The following is a 26,565-nucleotide window of genomic DNA, read 5'->3' as shown; positions in this document are numbered from 1 at the left end:
TACTGTGGTCAACATGTATCAACCATAGGTCAGCACTAGCTTGAGGATGTCTGCATAATGCTCCGTTGCACTAAATAAACATGGCTTTAATCTCTCTGTACCATCTGGAAAATAATATTTCTTTGATTTTACCCGTTTGATTTTCTTTTCTGTTGAGATTACAAGTATTAAAAGGCAAGCCCTTTCTCTTATTACACAAGCATGACAAAAAGGCCAGGACCTGTTCCTTGGCCCTGAAGGCAAGTGGGGTGATTCATCTCATGGCCATATGGATAAACTTTCTTCCATGTGAAAAAACGCACGGCCTCACCCATACCGCCTACTGGGAATGTTCTCTGACCTGTGATATTACTTGAACCATGTCTGAGCATTGTCTGGGAAAGAGAAAAATGACATGGAGCAAAATTGGTTTTGCTCACCACCCAGGGAGGGTGCTAACAGTTGATTACTATGGAAGGTTGCAGGTCCAGCCCTGGTTGTCTTTAATTTAGCAGCATAGTCCCAGTTTAAGTGTACAATGCCTGAGATTAAGGGCCGTAAGTTTGATTGGGGCCTGTAGGAACTACCATAAAACAAAAAACACCCATACTTTTCCAATTCACTTTTTGATTTGGCTTCTATTAATTCCAATCACCAGTCATGAGCACCTCCCTGGAGGAAAATACCAACTCAAAGGCGGCATGCAGTCTCTACACAATTGCTCCTCCGGCAGATGCTCTTGTGCACTCCCAGCCATTCTCTGTTGGTTTTCCAGATCTGGAAAATCAGCACAATATGTTACACCAGTGTGTGAAAGGAAAATGCCATTAAAGAACATGACTCTCCTGACAGAGCGGTGAAGGTGTGTATTGCTTGGCTTGGCTATGGTGCGCTCTGTTGACATCTTTGAAACACGCGACTGTGAAAGCCACATAGCTCAGATAATCCTTCCCAAGTGTAGTGAGAAGGAACTGCTGGTGCCGTGGAGTAAGAGATTTCCAAAGCTTGATGCTAATTTCCTGATTTTTAAAAAGAAATTGCTCATCTGCAGCTAATCATGTTTATGCCTTTCGTTGTCTCCAAGAGCAACATTTTCCAAGGTGCTTTTAATGAACTGAACAGCTTCTTAAAGGCTCATGAGAGACAGAGAGATTGTCAGAGACAAATTTCTTTATTTGATTATGCGTCACAAGATCTTGGTACATTCTTAACAGAAAAAATGAAGATTGATCCTCCTCCCACTTAAATCAGTTGGACTTTTTCTCTAAGGTGGGATCAAATCCAGAACATATCAGTTAGAAATGTGTTTTGATGAAATGTTGTTATGTAGTGTGAGGCATGTAACCAAAAAAGCAGATTAGGTTACAGGAGAGACATGGATGGAGGTGACTTCCATAGGGAAAAAGGGCAGAAGAGGTCAAGGTGGTAGTTTTGAAAATGGAGGGCTCATCAAGGAACAAGAAGGGGAATCCAAAAACCTCAGCCTCATCTCTCATGGGGGGCTTGGACCCTTCCGACATGTAGGACATAGTGCCGTAACCCCACCTACATTCTCAATAGCTTTGCCGATAGATAAAGGCATTTGTTTATAATGAACTATTTCATGTGCCTTGGCAGAAAAACACATAGTTGTGGAACAGTTGGGAAAGTGTTTTGTCAGAGACAGTCTGGCTGAAGGCTTGCCTATAACACTGTTTGCGAGAGTTCTGTTGGGCTACATTTCTCATTTGCAATCTGCTCTGCTTTGGCTATTTTGTTTTCTTTAATTATAGTTTCTCATTTGTCCAAAAGAGCATGCTTCCCCAAACCCAGATAAAATTTTCAAAATTCTTAATTTAGCCATTCAGCAGCAAATTCTTGCTGCTTACCCACAGTTAACACAAACTTGACAGCAGGAAATTTCATAAACTCTTTTGAGAGAAATTGCAAGAAACCTTCTGCACTTCTAGGTGCAGTCTGTGGTTTGTCTGTCAACATATCTCCCGCTTTCACTGTCTCCCTCTTTCTGGAAGTCAAATATTGCACAGAATTTGAGCATAGAATTTGAATCACTTTAACATAAACTGAAACATTATCAAAAGTTTATTCACAAGGTATAGATTCAGACCCAGAGAAAAACAGACTTTCCTTTCTGCTCTATCCTTTTGATGACAAACTGCTTCTGAACAAATGAAAAACCACTTAAGTTTTCATCTATACCTTTCCTGACAAGTGAAAAATTGACGGACCTTGTGAAATAATGTTTTCTCTTACATGTTTTCTTTCTTTGGTACAACTGAGATTTGGCTAGGACAGAACATCAATCTGCCAGAATTATGCGGAAGGCGTAGGATTCAGACCCAGTCAACACAATTAAGCAAGCTTTGTTCTATTTTAAATTCAGCGAACACGTCCATCACCTTAGAAGTAACTTCCAGAAAGTTTTGCTTTGTTTTGTTTTGTTTTGTTTTGTTCTTAAACCATGCTACTTCCAGGCTGATTTCCAGAACATTTAAGTTTCAAACCCAAATAAGAACTTCTGAGGAATCATCTGAGCTGAACCTCCAGGTCTTTGACAAAATTTACCTGTTGAGAATAGATAGATGTTCTCCTCACACAAAGTTTTGTTTAGCTTCAGGCCTCCCTGTAAGATCTTCTTCTGTAACTGCCAAATTAATATTTTCAGCAGTTTCTAGACTCTCTATGAGAAAAACAGAGCAAAAAGCTTCAACAACTGTGACCAAGCTTGTCAGGCAAATGAAAAACAAAATAATTTCAAAAGCCCTCCAATGTTCCAACAGTGCTGATCTATGCTGATGTAAAAAAATCTCAGAGGCCTACATTAAAAAATATGAGTCAATACTCTTATCTTTTTTTTCCCTATTTGATTGTAAACTCATTCAAATAATATTAGGTTAAATCTAACTCAACCTTTTAAGAGATATAATAACCTCAAAGCAAATTACATCCTCATTTTGCTGACAGGAGTATTAAGGGTCAGAACTCCAAATTCCATCACTTTGGTGTAGTGCCAGGGATTTTGGAAATAAATAAATAATAAAAAAAGAAACAATCAAGTAAGCTTATATGCGTCTTAACAGATGCAAATAATTTTAATAAAACTGAATTGTTGCCTGGGACTATGTGCACCCTAGAGTCTCATCCATGTTTTATTCTGACATGTAAAACAAAACCTAATGAGAAGTTACTGTAGATTTATGAGAAGAGAAAGGAGAATATTATTTTTATTTCATTTCAAAACCGTTGTGCAGCCAGTAAGGAATAAGAATGATTTGTGCCAAATACGATGATGTACAGTTTAGACTCTGATTTCTGAGTATTGGTTATTATATAATACTAGCAGAAAGACATGGAAAAGAAATAATTACAAGACATCATCTGGGCTTGCTGTACCTTGAGTTTCCAGAAGATTTTTTGTATCCATTATGAATTTAACCATTATTTAGCTACTAACCAAAATGAAAAAGCAGAGTTCCGTATTTTTATTATCATATATCTCAAGTGAGATGCTTATATATATATGGGTAGGTATATGTTCAGGAAGAAAAACACTGAAGATCAGATCACTTTTTTTTTTGAGATGTTTGAGTTTTGAATATGTTTTCCCTTACAGTCTGCAACTGACTGTTTACAATTTAGCTTTCAGGGTTTCCTCACATATTAGCGTACTTTAAGAAAATTGTTCAGACAGCACTGGCACAACTTGCTGTAGGTGACAGAAATAAATTAATTCTGTAAACTTTTGGTCACCTAGGCTGTTAGTAGAGGAAAACCTGGGACATTGGGATTCATAGCATGGAAGCCAATCACTTGGACTCCATTATCTGGCAAACAAACTTGTATTGCTTGCACGACTCAATGATTACAAGACAATGTGAAATCTGAATCTTTTTTTTTTTTTTAAATAATATCTCTCTCAATATTATTGGAAGCATAAGGCAACTATACCATAACTTAGACATCTCAATCAGGTGTTTAAATGGAAATGGGTTCAATGTAGTCCATTGTTTCTAAGCATTAAAGTAGAAAGCGAGGGAGTCCTGTCATTATAACAACAGTCCCTATAGCTCTCATTATCTTGACAGCTCTAAAATTGTGAAAACCATTAAAAAATATCATTACTTTTCCAGAAATGTCTTTAAAAAGGGGGGATCTGGGATGTCTTGGGGATTCTAGTAATAAAGTGAATGATGTGTGACAGATTTCTGTTCTCTTCTCAGTTCTTATTCTTACAGAAGAAGCCTAGGGAGAGGTTGATTTAGTACATCAGATACAGAGCAATGATTCTTTTAGCTCCTTGGCATGAGAAGGCTCCAGGATTATCCACTCCACACAGCTTCCCTAAAAGGAGAGGAGGAGAGCGTGCAGTGCGCTTTATAAATTGCTTCCCAGGGAATGTTAAGTGAGCGTTTAGGCAGTAATGATTCTCTTGTGCCTCCTTGGGCAGGGAAAGGTCCCGTTTGCTCTGGCCCAGACTAATTTTTCAGCACATTTGCCTTGGTAGCAGCACTGCTTTTTTTCACACCCCTATTTTCTGTTGAATCAGTGATTTGGTTGTTTTGGTTCCAAGCTTTCTTAATGTTTTCTTTTCTTTTTTTTTTTTTTTTTTTTTTTTTCCCCCCCTATAAACCTTGGTAAAGAGTCCTTTATTTGTCAGGTCCTGACTGATTATTTTCACCTGGCTGATGACTCTGCATCTTTCCTTCTTTGGTAAAAACTGCATGGAATGTAGCATTTTATTCCCTGTTGCAAAAGTTTTCTCTCTGATTAAGTCACACAAGGAATATCTTGGCGTAGCTTATTCTTTAGTCAAATGGCCACAGTTTTTTTACATCAAATGAAGACAATCTTTCTGTTTAAATCAAGAGGGCTGTTTAAATCTGTTTAAATCAGAGGGCTGGAGCACCTCTCCTATGAGGACAGGCTGAGAGAGTTGGGATTGTTCAGCCTGGAGAAGAGAAGGCTCCAGGGAGACCTTATAGCAACTTCCAGTACCTAAAGGGGGCTACAGGAAAGATGGTGAGGGACTGTTTACAAGGGCATGGAGTGACAGGACAAGGGGGAATGGGTTTAAGCTGAAGGAGGGTCGATTTAGATTAGATGTTGGAAAGAAATTCTTTACTGTTGGAGTGGTGAGGCACTGACACATGTTGCCCAGAGAAGCTGTGGATGCCCCATCCCTGGCAGTGTTCAAGGCCAGGCTGGATGGGGCTTTGGGCAACCTGGGCTAGTGGAGGGTGTCCCTGCCCATGGCAGGGGGGTTGGAACTAGATGATCTTTGAGGTCGCTTCCAACCCAAACCATTCCGTGATTCTATGATTCTAATAAATCAAGGATATATTTTGTCTACGAATCTGTAACTGCTCACCCAATTAATCCATCTGAAAGCTGCCATATGATCATTTGTGTAGGGAACCATACATATGTCATTGACCACAATCCTCAACTTTACACTGACCGTGCACCATGGCTATAAAACTGAATGCAGCTGAACCGGGCTAGCCCACTGAACTAATACACAGATCTTTGAATTCAGTTGGCTTACACACTATTTTATTTATTTTATGTTTTGGGAGCCTCCAAATTAAGAACCCATTCTCAATTATGGAGTTTTATTTGATTCCATATACCTCAAAACTGATTAATTTTTTTTTTAGTGGAACCCTATTCATTTAGAAATCAAATCATATTGATTTCAACAGGAATAGAATTTCACTTTTAAAGCCTTGTAAGGGGATACTGAACTTTTAAATGGAATTGCTTTTTCTCAAAGAAGCATAGGGTTAGAGATGCATCAGCCTCATTAAGTGGGTCGTTAGAAATGTGTCAGCCTGTAAGGCTCTTCTATGAATTACTCTACACATCTTATGCCAATATTCACAGGAGGTATTTAAGACATCATGATACTGACTGAGAGTCAGAAGTTCTCTGAATAGTTCTCATAGAAATGTTCCATTTCTAATTTCACAATATCCACTCAAATGCACATGGGAATTTTTTTTTATTTTGCAATGAGATCCTTCATGTTAGAGTAGGAAGGTGTCAGTTTTATTCTCAAGCTCCATGTAGTTAAGAAATAGGAAAGGAAAAATAGAACTCAGTCAACAAAGATTTTCCCAAATATCATTAAGTATGTTACGACAGAAATAAAAATATATAACAAGACAGAAATAAAAATAAACAACAATTAGACAGACTCTATACACCCTTGAAGTTATGTTCTTTCCTGTCTGAACTTTTCTTCCCCTTACAGCAACCATGTGTATTGCTGTTGTCCTTATGTTTTCTTTCATTTTCAGATTACAGAAGTGCAACCAGGAAGTTTTGGTAATTCACTTTAAATTTTGCTTTTTTATTTTTACATATAGCAGTATTTTCCTAAATATTCAACATGGACCTGGCTCTGTGCATATTTACTGTGAGGTTCAGAGTGAAAACAATTAGAACATCATGGTTTGTTCACTTGATTATTTAAAAATGGGTTCTGAATCAGTAGTATGGAACTGTTTAAAAATTTCTGAAATTCGTTCTTTTTCTTACCATCAGCTTAGAGTTCCAGTGCTCTAAGCCAATGAAGTTTGCTTGGAGCTGTTCTGCTTTCTAACTTGCTGTGCTCAGGGATCGTCAAAAGAGTTTGTCCTCCCCGAACTTCTCAGGTACAGAAAGCTCGATGAACAAAATGATTAATTATCCTAGCACAACATCTTGCTGCTGTCTAATTATGTCTTTATATTGGGACCCTCAATTTCAGATGTCTTTTCTCTTCCTTGCTTCCCCAAGCTTTATAAACCAGGCCTTTTCATCAAATATTAACAAGTTAATAATAAATTGTAGTGTCATTTACAACATGGGTGCATTCAGAAAGACATGCGCAATCTTAAGTGGGGATGCCACATGCTGTTATTTTTTGATAAAACCGCAGTTTTATACTTTAGCTTTGGAGAATATTAGAGGCATTCACAGTTCTCACTCCTAATTTCTACAAAGGGCAACTGCAGCTTGCCTTAGCTTATTCGTTATAGTAGCAATCATTTTGGCACATGCTGGCACTGGCACTGAAAGAGGAATAATGTCACCAGAGGCCGTTTCCTACATACTGCACTGGAATTGCTCAAAAATCTCAGCTGGAAAACAGCCTGCCGAGGCCTGAGATCATAAAGGGCTTCTCATGAGTAAATGACACTGATCCTAATGCTGGAAGAAGTAGTTAAACCCTTTGCAAGCTCAGAAAAAGCATGGAGAAAAAGCTCAGAAAGTTACACTTGATATTCTAATTTTATTTATTTATTTTTCCCACCAACCTATAGTCCACACACAGATGCCACTGGCTATGATCCATGTATAGAAAGGGGAGGATTAAAAAAAATAAAAAATCTGTATTGTTACAGTTGCAAGCAGAGGGTCCCTTCAAGCATCCTCGATTTGTCTTGTATGCTGTGGTCCTCTTTCAGAAAAGTATTTGTGTTTCCCTAAAGTAGCTGTAAAAGGTAGGTCAGGAGGAGGAATCTGCTCATCTGACCCTAAAAGATGTGTAGAGTGATGAGTTCAGCCATAACATTTCAAGAATAAAATTAAAATGGACAGCTTCCACCTCAAGAAGAAAACAGCATTTAACAAAATTATGTTATTCAGGTATCGGTCTGTGTTAGGGGTGCTCCAGACCAGACCATCTCATCAGACACACACTCACAGCCCAAGATAACCATATGTCTTTCATGAGGGGATGAGAAAGCAAAGCTCTTTCCCTCATTTTGCTCCATTTTTGGTATACAATGGAAAACAGACTAGTGCTGCAGTAAACGAAATGAATTTTTCTTTAACCTGAAGGGACACTTGTTTTCAAACATCACAGTGATTACAAGAAACATGATAGCCAATGTTTTGGCATAGAAACTGAAAAAAATCTCCTGGATAACTACCACTTTCCCTGCCTGCATGGTTTGTTTCTCCAGTTATTCTCTATTTTCACTCTTAAAATTTTTGTATGATTTGTAGATTTATACAGTACAACAACTGGCCATGAGTATAAGCGTATTCCTAGGAAACCATGATCAAGATATTTTTTTTACCTTGTTCATTCAAAAATGTCTTGTATTTTCAAAACCCTTAGCAATAAACTGAAAAGCACAAACCACAGATGAAAATAAAGGTCATACACTGGTAAACAGCGGGTGAGCACGTGTAAGCATAAAATATTTCTGAACATGAAGAAGAGAAGAAGAAACTAGATGTGCATTTACTGTAAGACTATGGGCAGTGGCTTCACTTTGGATTTTGATCACAGAATAAAGTTATCCATGATATAAATTCTCTTTGCTTGAGTCTGTCTAGATGTTGAATGTTTTCTGGTAAGGAGAACCTTTTTATATTACATGCCATTAAAGCAGAACCTGGTATTAGTCAGAGTTTCACTGGGGTGCCGTGGAATTAAGAATCAATAATAAAATTCTAGTTCAGGCATCTGACATTTAATTTTGGATTTGTGATTAATATTGGATGTGAGGCACAACATACTGGCATGGCATTTCATAACTGTTCACTTTTATTATAGAAAAGATGCTAGGAAATATTAAATCAGAAACCCATGGATCCATTGTCTGATCTGTAGAGACAGGGAGGAAAAAAATCATCATCTGAATTGTTTAGTAAGCAAGAAGTCAGAGAGATGACCTCATGGAGGGGGAAATTTGAGACCTTCTCAGACCAAGATCAGTGGTGACATGACTTTCACATCTACCTACAGTGGAATGAAGGACCAGAGGAGATTTCCCCAAGTTACTGAACTCAACACAATATGTCCTACAACCCCTTTCAGGTACTTTTGTTGATGGAGGAACAAGTTCCCATCCCATAGATTCAGCACACAGAAAGGCCTCAGGGAGGTTCAATTGTCCAGTAGTGCTGTTAAAAGCCCCCAAAAGTATTAATGTCAAAGTATTAATTTCATTTATTTCCTTTTTTTCAATAGCTTAAAATGTATATCCAAAAGCTTGGTCTCTCTTTTAGTGGCTTACATCATTACATCACGTTGTGTAATTAAAAGCTAGTCACCATAAAGACCAAGGCTCAGCGAGCATCAGATGGACAACGACTGGGGAGACCGTGGGTCAGGATGATGGGTGTTGGAGGCAGCTGGATCCCTAGGTAGAGCCAGCTGTGAGGTTCAGATGTATTTCTGACAGGCGTGCGCGCGCACACACACACTCACAAATGATCTCACCAGTAGCTGGCTCAGACCTACAGACCCTCCAGTAGCGACTCGCCAACCCTCTGGTACCTCCAGGATCCTGTCCCAGGGCCATGGTCTCTCCCATGCCCAGCTCCCAGACCTTTTATCCTGCTCATCAGCTGGTCTGGCTGAAGGTTTGCTAACAAATTAGATATACCCACGTGCACACATACAGGACTGCAGTTCCTTAGGGAAACACACGCATCCTGGTCTCTCCAGTTCCTGGAGACACAGACACACAAGCCCTGTGAACCACAGCCCCTTCTCCAGCTGCTGGCACTCTGACCCCATAGACACACATGCCTGCAGCATAGGGAGCCCCTCACCCAGGAAAATATTTGGAAATGGAATTTACTAAGGAGACAGGACAAGCTGAGCTGAGCAAGCACAGAGCATGGCCAGCCCTGGTTTATACATGTTCAACTGCTTTAATCCCCTTATTCCTCTGTTTTCTCACACTTGCTCCTCCCCAAGCCACGTTGATTGGTCCTTCCCCAACATCCTATAGTATGTCACACATTCTCACAATTCCTCTAAAAAACATCCCACAATAAGTTTTACACAATCCTCAACTGCTCCTCCCTTCCATCCCACAATGAATCCTGTTCCTGTGAAGGCGGTAAACTTTGCAGCTTTCAAGGACACCTAGGAAACGTTTCTTTGGCCAAGCCATCTCCATGGTTCTCAGCCCTGACCACGGGCTGATCACCCTCCCTGGGTAGCCCCAGGAGACACGGAGTCAGGCACAATATCCATTGGCACTAATTACGTTAGTGGGGTTTCTCCACCTACTGTAGTTTCTTAACTCCTTGATGAGCCTTTGTGTTTATTGTGATTAGCCCTTAATCACATATGCTAATGGATTAGGGGAACATCCTGCCTGCTGCCTAGTCTATTGCTCTTCTGGCCAGCCTTTGCATGGCACCTAGCATGATTTGCACATCTGCTGACCCAAAAATATCATGCCCTGCTGCTTCCCATTGCCCAGGCTGCATTAAGCTCCCAAGATCTGGGGAACCCCATCTGGCCACATCTCATTGTGGTCTCTTCCTTACAGCCAGCCTGAATCAATCACCAGCTTCTCCTCACCCACATCTGTGAAGGTTTTGAGATCCTATAAAACTCTTCCTGATACACAATTTCTGCCTCATTTGTTATGGTGCACCTTTCCCTTTGGCTCCTTCCCTCCAATTAAGACACTAGTCTTTCCTCCAGGTTTCCCTCTCATTCGCTCTGAGTCAAAGATGAATGATGGACAGCCTGCAACTCTGCCCTGTTCACGCCCCTACTCACAACTCCTTTCCCTTGGAAGACTCACCAAATCAGCTGGTGAAACATCTTTTCCACCCCACTGTGAAATATAAGGGCAAGAATTAAGAGATCAGTAAAAAACAGCAATAACTGCTTTATCAAGTAAATATTCTAGATTTTGCAGATTGGTTTTAAAGCAAAGAAGAAATCAGTTTTGAAGCAGAGTCAATGTGAAACATGTTCCCTTTCCCAAACCTGGTAACAAACAGGAGGGTACACAGCCTCTTCCTTCCAGTCTCATTCCAGCAGCTACAGAACCACTGTGCTGCCCTCAGGACCGACCGCAATCAGGGCAAGGCAAAGAAAAGTCTCCACCTCCCAGAGTCATGTATCATAAAACATAGCAGCATGCCAACATACATTCCCCAAAGCTAATACTTTTAAGACCCCAATAAGAACAAATTGTTCAGTTTCTCTCTTTATTTTACCAGCCGTTGTAGGGCATACTTTTTCCATACTCCTTGATGCTTTACTAGAGCAGGGACTATGCTCTGAAGGTGTGGCAATGGTACAACTCAACTGAAGTCAGAGGATTTACGCAGTCTGAAGACCTGGCCCTGCGTTTCACCTTGGCCTTTCCAGCATGCTGATTTAATTTACCCCAAGGCCAGGAATTAAAATAAAAAACAACAATTCATGCTCGGTTACATTTGTGCTTGTGACCTACGCCTGTCCGAACAGGAGTTGGACAGGACAAAGCACAATGCACTTCCTTGCTTTTATTGCTTTCATTCACTTCATGTCATGCCAAAGAAGGTTGATTTAGGAAGTTCTAGTAATTAACCGCTGATGTTTTTGACTGCTGTTCCCAAGAGACTTACAATGACTTGTAATGGTTGTTCTGTAGGAAACGCTTTCTGGAACGATTGCAGATAACATATTATCTGTATGGATTTACTTTTACTTGATTATTTTCTTAAGCAAGGAGCATAATTTTTTCCTTTAAGCAAAAATCACCTGTTCCCTGCATCCTGGAAACGTCATAAATCACCCTTCTCCTCTCAGATCGTACTGACATTTTGCTGTCGGAGTCCACAAAAGAAAGAGTTACACATTAGACATAGGATACGTAAAAGTGGACAAAACAAGCAAGGAGAGAGTGAAAATTAATGATGCATAACATTAACCGTATGTTATGGCATGCCTTTTATTGCTCTTAGCAGTTAAGAAAACGTAAGAGGAGGAAGCACAGGAGTAATGTACATTTGGGGAGCACGAGCTGTTAGAAGAATTTAAATCTGTGCTGGTTCAATTAGAGAAGACTCTAATAGCTCCTAACATGGTCTCATGGCTGTTTAGTCTCTCACTCTTCAGGATGCTTCCCTGTATTTTTAACTCTCTGCTCCATTAAAAATTAGTGGATACCTCAGCACTATACGATAAAACCTAAAAATTCCACCCAAAATTGAAAGAAATAAGAATTATCATTCTAATTCCCCTTTCTGTGTCCTCTGCTACTTGTGCACACATGTATTTCCCAAAGCATATGGTACGCAGCCATTGGACACCTATTTTCTCTCTTAGATGACTAAACTGTTGGGTATCCATAGTTATATTTCATACTGTAAAAAAAGCATCCTGATTTTCAGATTTTCACCTACTTTGTTCATCTGCTGCTGACATTGAAAACTCCTGAAAAATAATACCAATGAAACCAGAGCAGATTCGAACGTGTGCATTGTATTTGTCAGGTTCGCAGACTGGAATCATAACTTTAATAAAACTGGATTGTTTCTTACAGAACTTGACTTGACCAAGAGCGACTCAGGAAGGATATTGTGTGTGATAGGAATTCAGCCCTGAGAAGGATGTCATTCATAATAAAACCGTTCTGCATTGAAATGCTCGTAAAAGACCGGCTTTCTTCACACGCCATTGCAAAGCATTACTCATTTGTCACACTAGCGAGGACTGACATTTACCAGCCGCAATTAGCTATTGTGATTTTTTTTCCCTTTTACTTGTATTAACCAAACGCAAACAACATATGACAGCAGATCTGAAATCATATCAACAATGTATTACAACCACTTAAAAACAGGAATAGAGAGATGTGTCAGAGCAGTAAGATAAAGACACAAACTGCGACCCTTTTTCTCTGCCAAGATGTAATAGTGTACAACAGTTATCTTCCGTGTGAGATAAATAAAAATACAGAGCACACTGAAAACAGTGATTAGCTGATTTGCACTTGGCATGAATTTGGCTCTTAATGTATTTTTCTCCTGAATGTAACGGTCAATAAAGTAAATGAAGTGTAGGCCTAAAACTGCGTCACGAAGAAAAAAAATCTAAGTAACACCCAAACCAGTGATTCATGCTGCCCTGTACCTCCAGAGTAAAATGATTTATAGACTTATCCATGTTCTATGTTTAAGGTGGATTTTTTTTTTCACTTGAGTTTACAGAATGAATTTACTGTTGCACCTTCCCACCCCACTTGTGATGCTGCCTTTTTCATGTTTAGGATTTAATCCTTACCAAAACTTCACTAACGGGACCCATGTCCTACGCCCAGCTGAGTGAGTGGCTCAGAGTAACTCTGTGATCTTCAGCTGGGGCTTTAACTTCTCTTTGGAAACAACCGTGCAGAAACCCGGACGTCCTCAGGGGAACTGTGCCACACATCTGCACAGGTGGAGATCGTGGACCACTCCCTTCCCTTTGTCAGAAGTTATATTTTTCCATCCTCCCTGCAGCAATAATCCAGAATTCAAGGTCTGGAGACCTTGGCTCATACCCACACCACTTACCAAACCAAGTACATCTCAGCAAAAGGTATGTTTGCGGAATGTAACTTTTAACCTCATATTCTTTGTGTATTGTACAGAGAGGAGCTGAAGAGTTTTATTCTTTTTTTGGTTACACATTCTTTGCTAGTGTTTTGTCAATTAATAAATATTTGCTGAATTCCAGTGCATGGAGTATTTTACAAATGCCCAGAATATTTCTTAGATTAATTTGGAAGTCCTTGCCAAATGATAAGATAATGATAAGAAAATAAGCAGAACACCCACACAAGGTACATATATCTTGGGTGTTTTATCAGGATTTAGGATTGTGACACAGTCCTAGTGCTGTTACACAAGAATCTACGCTTACAAAACCTCCTGTCCAGGACACCTTCCAGGTCTCAATTCTAATATGCCTCCTGTGCGCCCATGTGAGCAACTAAATTTTATCAGCAGCTCCTTCTCCAAATGCTGGCAAATTCCTGCTGCTCAATCCTGTGATCTCTTTCACAAAGAGATGTTTTTCTGTCTCACAGCTAAAAGCCGTGCAGCGGAAGACAGAGGTAAGAATGGTGCAGGAGCCAGGAGGAATCTCTAACCCATCATTTCATCCATTTGTTTTGTCAAGTATATGGGTCTATAAACACGTTTTTCTTCTTTTCTGTCTTTATCATTCACACACAGAGGGATTCATTTGAACTAGTCATCCTAGCTTCACAACAGTCAGTGTAACCAGCGGAGATCCAGCCAGCAGCAGGCAGGGAAGTGGAAAATGCAATTCCCTTGGTAGGCACCTAAAACAGGTCAGGTGGCTCATGCCCATATTGTGCCTGTTTCTCACCAGCAGCTGTAAAGATAGTCCTGGTTTGATGGAAGCATCTCCCCTGTAGACACTTCTGACTACTTAGGTGGATCCTGCCTGAGATTCACAGATGCAACTACCTACAGCAGGAAGCCACCTGAGCAGAATAACCATTGCCAAGACTAGCTGACCATGTTGGGAGCTTTCAGGTTGGCATGACCACTTTCAGACACATGAAAGACCTTTATTTTGAGATTGTGGATGCTCACTACTTTCCAGTGCTGTTATAGGCATTGGTACATCAAGAAAACAGACCATGTTACAAACATCTCCCAGGAAGCGATGCATGGACCAGCTGCAGAAATTAAAACCATGTTGCATCTGAACCCATTAGCCTTGTTCCATCTCAGTCAATTAACTTCCATAACAGAATGAGGGTTTGTAAGTTCAGTTTCAGAGCCGTATTAGTGTCACACTGCTGCTTCCAGATTTACTATCTCTGAGTATCTGAATCCAGTCACTGCACAGGACCACCTCATCTCCAGCTGTCTACAGCCAACTCATTATTCTCTATTTTTTCATAAATGATCTCAGGTTTCTCAACCGGGCCTTGAAAATTGAGGCACCCAGAGTTGCTACGAGAAGTTTTAATCTGTGCTATGTAAAGCATGCTGTGAGTAGCAGGTAATGTGTACAGTGCCATGGAAACCACACACCAGCTGAAACTCACCTTGATGCCAAGAGCCAGAGATCAAAGAAATAGCGCTGTAGTTCGAGGGTCTAGCAAAAGTCTCAGTGCTATCATTCTTACGAATAGCTAAGAGTTGTGCCTTTAAGTAGTTTAGCATAATTCTTTCAAGTAAAAGAAAAATAAAAAAAACCCCCAGCAGATGAAATTTGAAATCTTCGGCTACTGGATACTACTCATCTTAGAAAAAAGTCACTTTGCATACTTGAGAGGGGTTTTCTTTTTTTGTTTCCATGTTGATATAATCAACAACTATCGTTAATGAGGGACATCACAAGACTAGGTTGCTTTCCACTGTAAAAAAAATCCTTCCCCACCCTGGTTGAAATGATAAATAAAATATCTGATTGAAAATGCCCTTTTTCCTTATCTAGTTTTATAAACAAAACTGCTAAGGAGAAACTGCTTCCTTATTTCAGAGCTAATGTTGGATTTATTATCTTTTAGCCAATGAAAACAAATAAATGAAGAGTGCTAGTATATACAAAGTGTTCTTAATTGGAATTTTCCTTAGGTTATGCTGCAGACTGGGCCCTGGACCATACGGACATGCAGGAGCAATCATTTTCTCTCCATGAAGAAACGTCTCTGTTTCCTACATGATATTATTGATGAACAGAAAAATAAAATAATGCACATCAGTCATAAAGGCTTTGGTACTTGATTCTTGAGTTTTTACATTTCTACAAACTGTGAACTGAAGAGACAAATTATTAGAAGACAAACTTTAGTGTGGGTTAACTTTTTATATCACCTACGCCACAATAATTGTCCATATACCAGATGTGGTTAATGCGAAAAAATTCAGGGCAGTTTCCTCCTTAGTAAACTTACCCTGGGACAGGAAAATGACACAGTTACCAAAATAATGGAAATCTATATTGTGTATTACATTACGTTTTTGTAATCATACCCCAAATCATGTAGGCACTCTGAAGAACTGACTATTTTCCTCCTTCAAAAAACTGGTACCAGCTTTTTCAGAAACAACCAGTGATTTGAGGTCCTTGTGGTTTAATGGAGCTCCCAACCACCACTCGAAAATCATGCCTTCTGCAAGTATTTCAGTTTCAGCAATTGAACCTGTAGAGCCCGTAAGCCACTTACCACTCCTGAAAAACTTGGCTTATGGCTGTGTTATTTATCCAAGCTCTTCAGCGTTTCTCTGATTTCTGAAGTGACCATTTCCTGTCATTTCAAATTAGCCCGTTAGACATATTAGGAACAAAACCAAAAAGAAATCTATCTCAGAAAAGTAAAGACTTGAAAACAACAGACTCAAGTTTTTGCTCTACCTGGGAACAAAACGCACAGTGACAGCAAAGATTCATTCACAACAGTCAGTCATGGAGTCAGGTATTACCTCACGCTTTAAACTAGCTTCAGACTAGTTGGTTTAAGCATCTGTAGCTGCCTAAGCTTAACACCACCAAGGTCAGGTTGGCTACTTGGTCCCACTCCGACCGCGCTACGGTTCCTCTCGCATCCCCTGACCTGATGAGGCCCATGAAACATTTATAATCTAATCTCCCAGATTAATTTCCACTAGCAAATGAATTATTAAAAAAATGAGGAGGAAATCTGAGTTTTTACTATTACCATTGCTTTAAATGTTTTATTTGTATGGGACATTCTGTACAAGACAAAGTTAAATATACATTTTGTACAAAGGTGACATACACGACACCTTACCAAAACAGTACCTCTGTTTACATATTCATCTACATACACAATATGCCGTGTCTGTTGTTAGCGAAGGGGTCAATTTTCAGCAGAGAGTCTATTTTTTTATGCCACAGAAGAAAAGAGAATGAAATTAAGACATCATGCAGACCAAGTGCCAATGTCACCGGTGTCTTTTAATGCTCATTTATCAAACGGTTGCTGTTTTGTTCATTTCAGGAAGTCACATTTATTGGCCAATGAAAAAGAAAATGAGAAACAATGAAGAGGAAAACATAATTTAAAAAAATAGATGCATTCTGCTGGAACAGGAAATGATTCTACACAGATCTGTGCAAAGGTTTTTGCATTGCTGTATAATATTTTGCATTGCATTGCCTTGTCTGATTGACTCAAAAAGCCCTGTGATGTATTAAGGGAAATAACTTCTGGTGCTTTATATCGAATAAAAATGCACAAGTCTTGTTGATGCAGACAGTGATTGAGGTGATGCTCTGGCATCTTTCTGAGAAGAACTGCATCTCTCTTGCCTAGTAAGGACACTGGTGAAGGAAGATACTGCTTTTAGACTCCAGGAGTAAGGATGGTGGAAGGAACTTGGCAATGGTGATATTCTCAGTGTCCAGCTTGGTGGAATTATCCTGCACAGGTGGAGGTTTGGTGAAGTGGTCCAAGAGCTTTATTTCTGCCTTTGTGAGTGAGGGCACAGGTAAATCTGGAGTTAGTTCATCTTAAATAGATGACAGGGGCACAGTGGACTTTGCAGAACAGATATACATGGACACAATGACAAATAGGTAAGAAAGATCTGTCTCAGGTTTTGTTGTCACAGAAATTAAGTTTCAACAAAAATACTCTCCATAACCAGTGATGAAGGAGCATCAAACTTCTTCACAGCCTGTTTTAGAAAGAGGGTCACGGTTCAGAGCCTCTCTGCATCTCCATTTACCCTCCAAGATAAACCATAAAACACAATCTATTTCCAAGTCCTATTCACTAATATATACTCTTTCTTATATTCTGAAAAATCCTTACGTCTTCATGGGTGAAATCCATTCGAGGCAGTCCCCTTGGAGTCCCTTTATACATCATTCTACAGCCTGGAGCACAGTTCTTCTCACCTAAAGCAAAGATACATCACACCCTGAAATCTCCCCTCCTCTGAACGGAGGAGAACAGCTTCTCTGAACATGTCTGCACTGCAGACATCCATCTTTTAGTCAGATAAACTCTGGCCTGTCACAAGGCAGCTCCCTCCTTCCCCAGATGAACAATTATCTTTGCTGCTCTGCTATCAAGGAGTGAAAGGTTATCGCCAAACTGACATACTTTGAGGCAGTGCTTTAAAGTAAATGGTGTAGGTTTACTAGACTGGAAAATCCAGAAAGGAATTTTTTGTTAAACCTGGTTCCAAAAAAGCTTCCACCATTTCTCATCTCTACACTATTTGCTGTCCAAATGCATTCTGAAAAAAAAAATATCTTATTTTACATTATAGTTGCCTTGTCAGGTAGGTGGGAAAATCGAACTATATTTGCTTCATGAAACACAGTGTGGACTATTGTTCATAGAAATTTCAAGAGGAACAAAGGCTTTGGATCTGGGATCTTTGACAGTTTGGGATCTCCCACTCCCAGAAACACTGAAGCTCACACTGGGGCAAACTCTTCCTGGGAATCTGGAGTGCCTGAAGTTTGGATGATGAGTGTACCTTAAAGGCAGCAGTGAGTCCACCTATAGCTGACAGTGCAAATATATCCCTATATACACAAAGATGAAAGGGTTTGCCAAAGGCCATGTAGCATCCCTGTAGTAGAGTCAGGAATGAGCTCAGATCTGATGCTGTCTATGCCTCAGAGGTTGAATGGGAGATCTTAATCTCACAAAGCTGAAAGAAGTTTGCTTATCTGATCTAAACCAAACAAATTACATTACACTGAATTAAATAAAATCAAAATAATGGAAACTCTGAAATGCTTTACTGCATATAGGTAGTTTGATGTGAATGGGAAACAGAGGGAGACGGATTTTCATTCAAAGAGTATCTAACCCTTTCTGGTAGTCTCTTATGGCTTATATTCAGGTGGGTTTCCAAATCTAGCTCAAGTGCTAATTCCCCGAGATTTGTATTTACATAGTCAGTTTGGTATCTCCACACTACACACAGCAGGACATCATTGAATTTTTGTTGGAAATTGATTTTGGAAAGAGCAACTAGTTTATCAGGACTTGGAGGAGTTTCCATACTGAGTAGGAAGAAGGTACTATGATAAATATCAGAAAGTAAAAGTTCTTCATTAAACTCTCATTAAATATTCACTCTCAGGAGAGAGGAATAATTCTAGGAACACCATTTATCTACCTTTTTGCCAAGGCATTTTTTTCCAATCTTCAGTTCAGTTACTTGTTCCAATTTTGGTAAAGTGTTGCCAAAATATGTCACTTAAAGAATTCATTTCAGAATACAAACTGCTGTTTCAGTACTTCGTGATACATATCCAGAGTACATTATTTCAGTACATGCACTTTATTTAATCATGAAAAATGGTATCTATCAGAGACACCATTTAAATTTCACACCTAACAGCTCTTCTGTTTGCTTGCCATTATGAAGAAGCAAACCACAGATCTTAATTATCACTTTGGTGTAAATAAACCCTAGTGTATAAGTCATTACAATGGCATAAATGTAAAGATACTGATATAGCTCGCTCTCATCCAGAAAGAAAAATGAGCTACATCAGTGCGAGGCACTGTTACACACCAATTGCACCCAGTATAAGGAACATCCTACTGTTATTATTCTGGTAACATAAAACTACAGTCCTTAGTGCAAATTTTATGACCCAACATGACCTTTGTACAGGTCAGGCTTTATCTGAAAAGCCCATATGGTTATCAATCCGTTTAGTGCAAAACAAGACTTACTAATATCAGGCAAAGAAGTGAATATATATTTCTCAGATGATTTTTGTACTTGCACTGGAGTTTTGCAGGTGAAGAACTAGGCAGTACAGAGAAGGCATGTACAGTGACAGAAATCTGGGTTCAGCATCTTTCATCAGATGCTTTGAAACAATTGCAGGATACAGAGTGGATCCAGAAAGAGACCTCAAGGGGACGTTGACGACTTCACTGCTTCATCTGTAACCTTGATTTGGTGGTGGAAACTCAGTCTACTCTCAGAAGCTGTATGTTAAAGGCAGTGACAAGGGATTTACGTAAGTGTTGTTTATATTATAAGCAAAATATCTGAAGCACGAGGTGACTGAGGTGAAACTCTTCCAGCCTGCAAACCATGTCATTCTTCCTCATCGTAAACTGCACAACTCTTGTCCTATTTCCTGTATTGGTGGGAATAGGAATGTGCTAATTCAGTCATTTCCTTTTTGTCTTTACAAAAAAAGTGCAGGTCAGATCAGTCACAAGATTGGGTCTGTGCCATTCCAGTCAATAACAGCTCCTTGCCACCTAGAAATGAAAGCAATCATTTACATCCATCAGTTAATCAGGTCATTGGAAAGGTAACCCAACACCCCTCAACCACCCAACAAACCTTAGAGAGATTAGGATGGACTCATTTGGGGTAACTAATCACATCTTCTCAAAAAGGACAGGACAGGAATGGAAGGTACCTGTGCCCCCTAATTTTAGGTGCCCAAGTTTGGAGGTTAACCTCCTTACCCTTCCTCCAGTCTTTTCTAGGCAATAGAGAGTCCTCAGCAGCAGCTGATTCAGAACAAGTACTTTCGTGTTGCAAGACTGTAGACAATCCCCAAGATGGGTACAAGAATTAACCCTATGTAACCAGAATGCTCAGTCTCAGCTGTTACTAGGCAATTTGCAGGCCTCTGATTAGGAACTCTGTGACCCTGAGACCTTTAGACCAGATCATTTCATTTAGCAGCTATCTTTGCTCCTGAACTTGGTTCCTTTGAAGTATTCGATGGTTCACTTTAATGGCAATGTTTTGCTTTTCATATGCTGAGGTTTTGCTTTTTACTTCTTCGGAACAACACTAAAGATGTATACTGAGACCAATGTTTTCTAATAAGCCTGCACGCATCTGCACAAAAACCTTTCATGTTTTTAATTCTTGGCTCCGTATTGGCTGCTACTGCTGACCAACGCTGAATGCAAAGGTATCAATCCTGCATTTGCCACCAAATGCGTCTTCAAATCATGGCAGAAGACAAAGATCTGAACCAAGACTTGGTGAAAGCAGGATGATGCTCTCCAGTGACCTCACTGGGTTGAAGTGAGTCAACTTACTGTACAGTCAGAGTCATTCACTGCATGAATTGCACCCTCGTCCGTGGCATTTCTCATGGTTGCAAGTTCATGGTCCACATCTGAGAACTAAACTATTGCATTCCCAGCGTCAAGTATTTATATCTGCTTTGAAAATCTGTCTCAGAGTGCATGTGCACAGTAGTAAGACATTGGTGAGGGGGTGGAAACAACAGCGACTTGCCAGAGTGCCACATTCTTTCTGTCACTGAGGAAAGAATGTGTCAGCAAGGGTATGGCAGCTCAGCCCTTTCGCTGAGCAAGTCAATTAAGTGTAAAACAAAACTAAAAGCTGAATTCAAGCAGTATTCAGTGCAGTCTCAAAGGAAGTGACAATCTGAGGGCTGTTGTGAAATTTTTCCTTCTTTTTTCTTTTTATTTTGCTGAGAAAATAAAAATAAAATTTGCAGAAATACTGTCCTTATCCCAGAACTGAGTAGGAATACACAACAGTGACGCCTCACATCTTAAGCTAAAAGCAGAATATGTTCTTGCTGGGGATATTCGACCTAGTCTGGCATTTGCCAGTGGTGAGAGCTGTCCTTGCCAGAGGTTCAGACCATCAACCCAGAACAACCAAATGCAAGTGGGAAGTACAATCATCACCTTCCGTCCCCATCGGGTTTTTCAGGTAATGTCATTAAATCATCCCTTATCTTTGTGTACGATCTTCCCAAGGCACCACCTTCTATCTCACCAGGGTGATTAAAGCTTTGAGAAGGATCCAAGAGACCCCAACAGAGGCTAAAAGACACCGAATGAAATCTGCTCAGACACCACACTGTACTCTGAAAATACTTACATGTGCTGATACCATTTTTGCTGTTATGGCTTAAGACATTGCTGATCACTATGCAGAGAGCAACTGGCTTTTTTAAAAATAGGCTTTCAATAAAGAGCTTAAAGAGAAAATTATATTTTGAGGCTGGACTCAAGGTAACTTTCATAACAAGCCTTATCTCCTGTGTTTATTTTCAAACCATTTGTGTTGAGCCATTTGGAGGCTGAAAGGCAGTCTTTGGCTGTTTGCTGCTATGGAGACAGATTCAAAACTTTTTTCCACCTATTGAACTGAACAAGAAAATGTGTCAAACAGTGAGGAATCTCACCCACAGGTGCTGAACAAATCCTTTCTTTACAGACAGAAACAAAACTGTCCAGACAATGCAGCGTGACCCTTTCCCCAAACTATCCTTCATATGGAACCCAGATTCTAGCTGCTGAATCAATTATAATTTATCAGATTAGCAACATGAAAACTACATTTGACCCATCTGGTTCAACTACAATCTCACCCCGGGGTCATGGAGTTAACGAGAACCCAAGAGGCACTGGTTCAGGCCCTGAACAATGCTCAGTCTGGAATAATATTCAGAGTATCTCCTGTACTAATCATTCGGTATTGTTTTAGAGCACACTGATAATTCAGGATGAAATGCCCATGTTCTCCTCTCCTCTTATCCACTAAATATCCACTGGATGTCTCACTTCAAAGCCAAACAGATGAACTAATGTATCATACAGCCCCACTACCACAGACGAAAGCTGATGCTAGAGAGTTAACAAAATATACCACTGAATGCAGATTATAATATCAGATTGATGTTTTATTCCCCTCAGGCAGGGCTAACAGATGTTATTTCCGCCAGTGCAGAGAGACGCCGAGGATCATGACTGTGATATAAGAGTATTCTTCAGGGAAGAACGGGGTAAGAGGTCTGCACGGCATCTCCCAAACAACCAGGGATGCACATTCCAGACATCTCTTGGTCAGAACCTGACTGCTTCTACAGATGTCTAAGGCTGAAAGCCACAATAAAAGCACATGTACTGACTCTTTAACAGTGATACCTGTTGGTGACTAGTCGTTCTAGCCATCTGAAGTGTTAATTGCTTTAAACTCAAATCTCACTCTTCTGACATTTTATAGAATAGGGACTAAAAACATGAACCTCCTCCTCCTGCAGAAGCAAAACAACCTTTCTCCTCTGATAATAATAATAATGAAAAAAACCTAAATACAGAAACAGTCTATTAAATATGCAGTTTTCCCTTTGGGAGAGGCTAAGAGAACAAACAGCAGACAGATGTTAGGCATATAACTCGATGCATTACAGGACGAGGGTGTTCAGGTATTGGGGTAAACAATGGGTAAGGCTTTTCATGGATTAAAAAAGAACCGAGACATGTGAATGAAAGGAAAAACCCCAATCGACATTTGGAAACAACAGCTAATCTTTTCAGTTCTGATTGTTCAGACTGTGAAATTCTCCACATTGCCCAAGAAATTATCCTGCATTTCTTGCTGAGAAAGGTTTGATAAGGAGCTTCATCGTGAATGCTTCGTCAAAATAAGGAACAGCTCTTTGCTTGCTTTACTAAAAATTAATTTAGGAGTGTTTTCCATGGTTGCATGTTAGAAAACATTGCTTTTTCATCTCCATTTTTTTTTAAATATTGGTTAGTTTGGTTTGGTTTTACTTTTCCTTATATACTGTTTCATAGTTGGAAGAAAGAGTTCTTAAAAGGAAAAATGTAACATGAAAAACCATTAGCAGCAAGGCCATGCTTAAATAAATATGCTCAAAGCAAATGGAGATACTAAAAACAAGGAGCCAGACTGATCAGGGTAAATCAGATAGTCCTGAGATTGGTACAAACAAACTAAATTGACACTGGAATTTGCTGGTAATTTACTTCTCCAGTAGATTAAAGCAGGGAATTTAAAATAAACAAACATCACCATTACAAAAATTGTATAACTTTGATACAATGCCAGGAATGGAAAATGTTCTAAGAGCAATTTTAAGTAGATGCATGCATCATTCACCCCCACTGTGTGTGTTTCTGAGGTTATATATTATTTATTTTAGTTTGCAGTCATGCTTATGTGCCACTGGAACAGAGGAATCAATACAATCTATGTGGAGGGAGCCTGGAGTAGTGTCACTGCTGTCATGTTACAGGATGCCTCTTCTACTTTTCTGTAACTTTATAACGGCAGCCCTGCATGAACACACTGTTTGGCAGCCATTGTCTTTTTTTTTGGTGTTTTTTTACAGGACAAATTGTGGAAAGAAGAGGAGGGAAATTACAAGAGAAATCTGATGCTGTTTGGCTTGCTGATTTAACAAATGTTACGGTCTTTGACAATGAGGCTTTTACTTCTTGCTCCAAAGATATTCAGATAGCAGCTTTCAAAGTCATGCTCATGGAGTTGAAATAAAGCTGATTTTTCTACCCAGTTATATCTCTCCATTTTGCTTCTTTCATGTCTCACTAAACTGAAAATATTCTCATTAACTTTAGTATGACTTGGATAAATTTCTTAAAAGTCCATCATTTAATATCATTTAGATCTCAAAATGGCCATGAAAATCCTAACATGACAGGAACTACTCTTGTTTTTAAGGAGAGAATATGACGGAACAACTGTCAAGAATGACAAAACGCGATGTTTTGTGATCATGAGAAACTCTGTGCTGCCCATAGACACATGGAAAGTTTGAGAAAACTGAGACCATTGAGCACAAGGCTTCATGCATCAAGAATGGTACCCAAGTCCCCCAGTGCAATTATGTTTTTCAGAAAAGACTGATGAAGAAGGAAGAAATTTTCTCCTTTTCTCATCATACCTCTACAATAGGAATCAATCTCTTTTGAGATTTAGATCTATTGAAATCAAGTTTTGCTCTCAAACTGAATTGGGTTCAGTCAGTTGTTGGTGATGTAATGAAGGTTCCTCTAAGAACGAAGTGGATGTCTCAGCCGGTTTGATGTTAACTATAATAACATACCATTAAATGTGTAATACATATTATCACAGCTTGGCCTATTCGGATCCTTTCTGATTTTTAAGCAGTAATTTTGTGAGATTATTTGCTGCAATATGTTTCACCACACTCCAGCCTTACATATATTATTTATATCAATAACAATATACCTGCACGAAAAACTGCAGTTTCACTCACCTTGTCCTAATACAGTGCTCAAGTGGAGGAGTAAGATCATTTTCTTTATCTTCAGCACACATCTGAGTTGTGTCTGCAGAGACATATCAGTCATTATTAGTGGATGGAGTATATTTCTATTCATACAGAATATTGCAGTAGCTTCTTGGAACTCCACCCATAGAGTGGACAGTCTGGCACTCACTGCTTTGCCATCTCTTAAACTCTTTTAGCTCATGGTCTACTGCCTGTTCATGTGGTGGCAAGCCAAAGGCTGAAAAGGAGTGACTGCATGCAAACTTGCTGTTGGAAATTATCCCCAGATTGTGCCCAGTATTAGTTGTTCTGGGCCAGAAACTTGTCCAGAATTGTGCTGACTACTTAACAGCAAGGATGATTGTGGGACAGTGTTCCGACTCATGTCCTAACCCAGGTTAGTTTACTAAAACAGAGATGGTTTCAAACAAAACATGGATTAGAAGGTGCAAGAATATGCTGGAGGGCTGTCATGAGGTTTTTCTTTTGCAACTGATGTAATTACTAAGAAAGCAATTTTTACTACTCAAATAGTAAGGACAGCGGTAGTTGAATAGGAAACCCCAAGTCCAGATCAAATTAGGTTAAGATTCCTTCACCCTGGAAAAGAAGATTGTCCCTTGACTGTCCAGAAAGCAGTGCACAGATGGGAGAAGATTGAGATGTGTTGGATCTAAGAGAGCTACCATAGACTCTGAGCATTCCTTTGGGATAGAGAGGCAATTGCACTGCTCCAGGGAAAACAGAGAGGTCAGTGTCTCAGACACTGGATCTGTCAACAGTGAAAGTAGTCGCTGAACTTCCCAGAGAGAAAACATCCTGCGACCAGCTTAGATGTCAGTCTGCTCAGCTGTTTCCTGTTTTGGAGTAAAACATTTTAAACTGTAGCAGATTAGGGTTTTTTTTCTTTTTCTTCTTTTCTGTTTGCCATCCAGCCAACAGGCAGGTTGTGAGCAACAAATGATGCCAAGAGAGGGTGTAGGATATGGGTCTGCTTCAGTGAGACTGATGTAGACAGGACGGGCAGCAATTGCTCTTACATTTACAGCTGCCAGTCTCAGATCTATCTGTCTGGCTTCCTCATGTCACAGAGAGAACCTGGCTCTCCCTTACGTGTTGATCTTGTCGGTAAAAAAGAAAACTCGCAGAAAACTTTGAATGGCTGTAAGGGCTGGAGTAGTAGAAAATAGACAATATTTAAAAGTACATAAAGTGCTGGCAGGAGCTTAAAGGTACACAGAAATCTTTTAAGTTTCAAAGGGCCTTTCTTATCCTAATATTGAAGAGCTTATAACAGTTCGTTAGAGGTCTCCAATAGTATTTGGATCCCTCTAGGAATTCCTGATACTGATGTTATGCGTCTTCTCATAGTAAAAAGCAACAACCACTGTCCTGACAATAGTACTGGTAGCAGGATAAGCATGGATGCCTTTCCCAGTCATTGCCAGCTTGTTGAATTTTGTCATTTTTAGACTTGAGTTCTTCCAACCAGGAAGTTTGAATGGAGGTTTTTCATACAAAGGAATAAGACAAAAAAGCATGACTAAAGGTGCATCTTACAGGAGCAGGCAAGGAATATTTAGCTAAGTTCATTAACTAACAAACTGTGTTAAAGTGTTTCATATAACTCATTTGGAGCAAGAAATATTGAAGTTACACTCTTCCATCTTGGAGTCACCAATGGCAAGAAGGATATGAATAAGATCTCTTATATCTTCATTTATATTCTAAGCTGAGGATAGTGAGAAACTGAGTAACAGCACAGTGTCAGACAAGCTTCTCTTCAGGAGATATGATGAGTACAG

At 39.6% G+C, this 26,565-nt stretch overlaps 1 protein-coding gene and 1 long non-coding RNA gene across 13 annotated transcripts in view; one reads left to right on the top strand and one right to left on the bottom strand.

The window, feature by feature from the left end:
* The first annotated feature begins 6,522 nt into the window (after positions 1–6,522).
* Positions 6,523–15,357, top strand: LOC142600805 (uncharacterized). The gene is made up of 3 exons (XR_012834365.1): positions 6,523–6,635; positions 12,987–13,297; positions 15,316–15,357. It is a non-coding gene; the product is annotated as an uncharacterized LOC142600805 (long non-coding RNA).
* A 1,030-nt stretch (positions 15,358–16,387) lies between these two features.
* MINDY4 (MINDY lysine 48 deubiquitinase 4) overlaps positions 16,388–26,565 on the bottom strand; it is an 82,522-nt gene continuing 72,344 nt past the window's right edge. For 8 of the 12 annotated variants that reach the window (XM_075746769.1, XM_075746768.1, XM_075746770.1 and 5 more), the window contains 2 exons: positions 24,746–24,818; positions 16,388–19,955 (listed from right to left, as the gene is read on the bottom strand). In XM_075746769.1, the coding sequence (XP_075602884.1) occupies positions 19,907–19,955; positions 24,746–24,818 (122 nt within the window). In that variant the 3' untranslated portion in view covers positions 16,388–19,906. Of the gene's footprint in view, positions 19,956–24,745; positions 24,819–26,565 lie in introns of those variants that run through there. The other 4 variants (XR_012834227.1, XR_012834225.1, XR_012834226.1 and 1 more) reach the window with 4 other exon arrangements.

This window comes from Balearica regulorum, chromosome 2, assembly GCF_011004875.1.
Source record: "Balearica regulorum gibbericeps isolate bBalReg1 chromosome 2, bBalReg1.pri, whole genome shotgun sequence".
Taxonomy (NCBI): domain Eukaryota; kingdom Metazoa; phylum Chordata; class Aves; order Gruiformes; family Gruidae; genus Balearica; species Balearica regulorum.
Note: the sequence above shows the minus strand (reverse complement) of the source record. Positions and strands in the feature narration are given on the sequence as shown.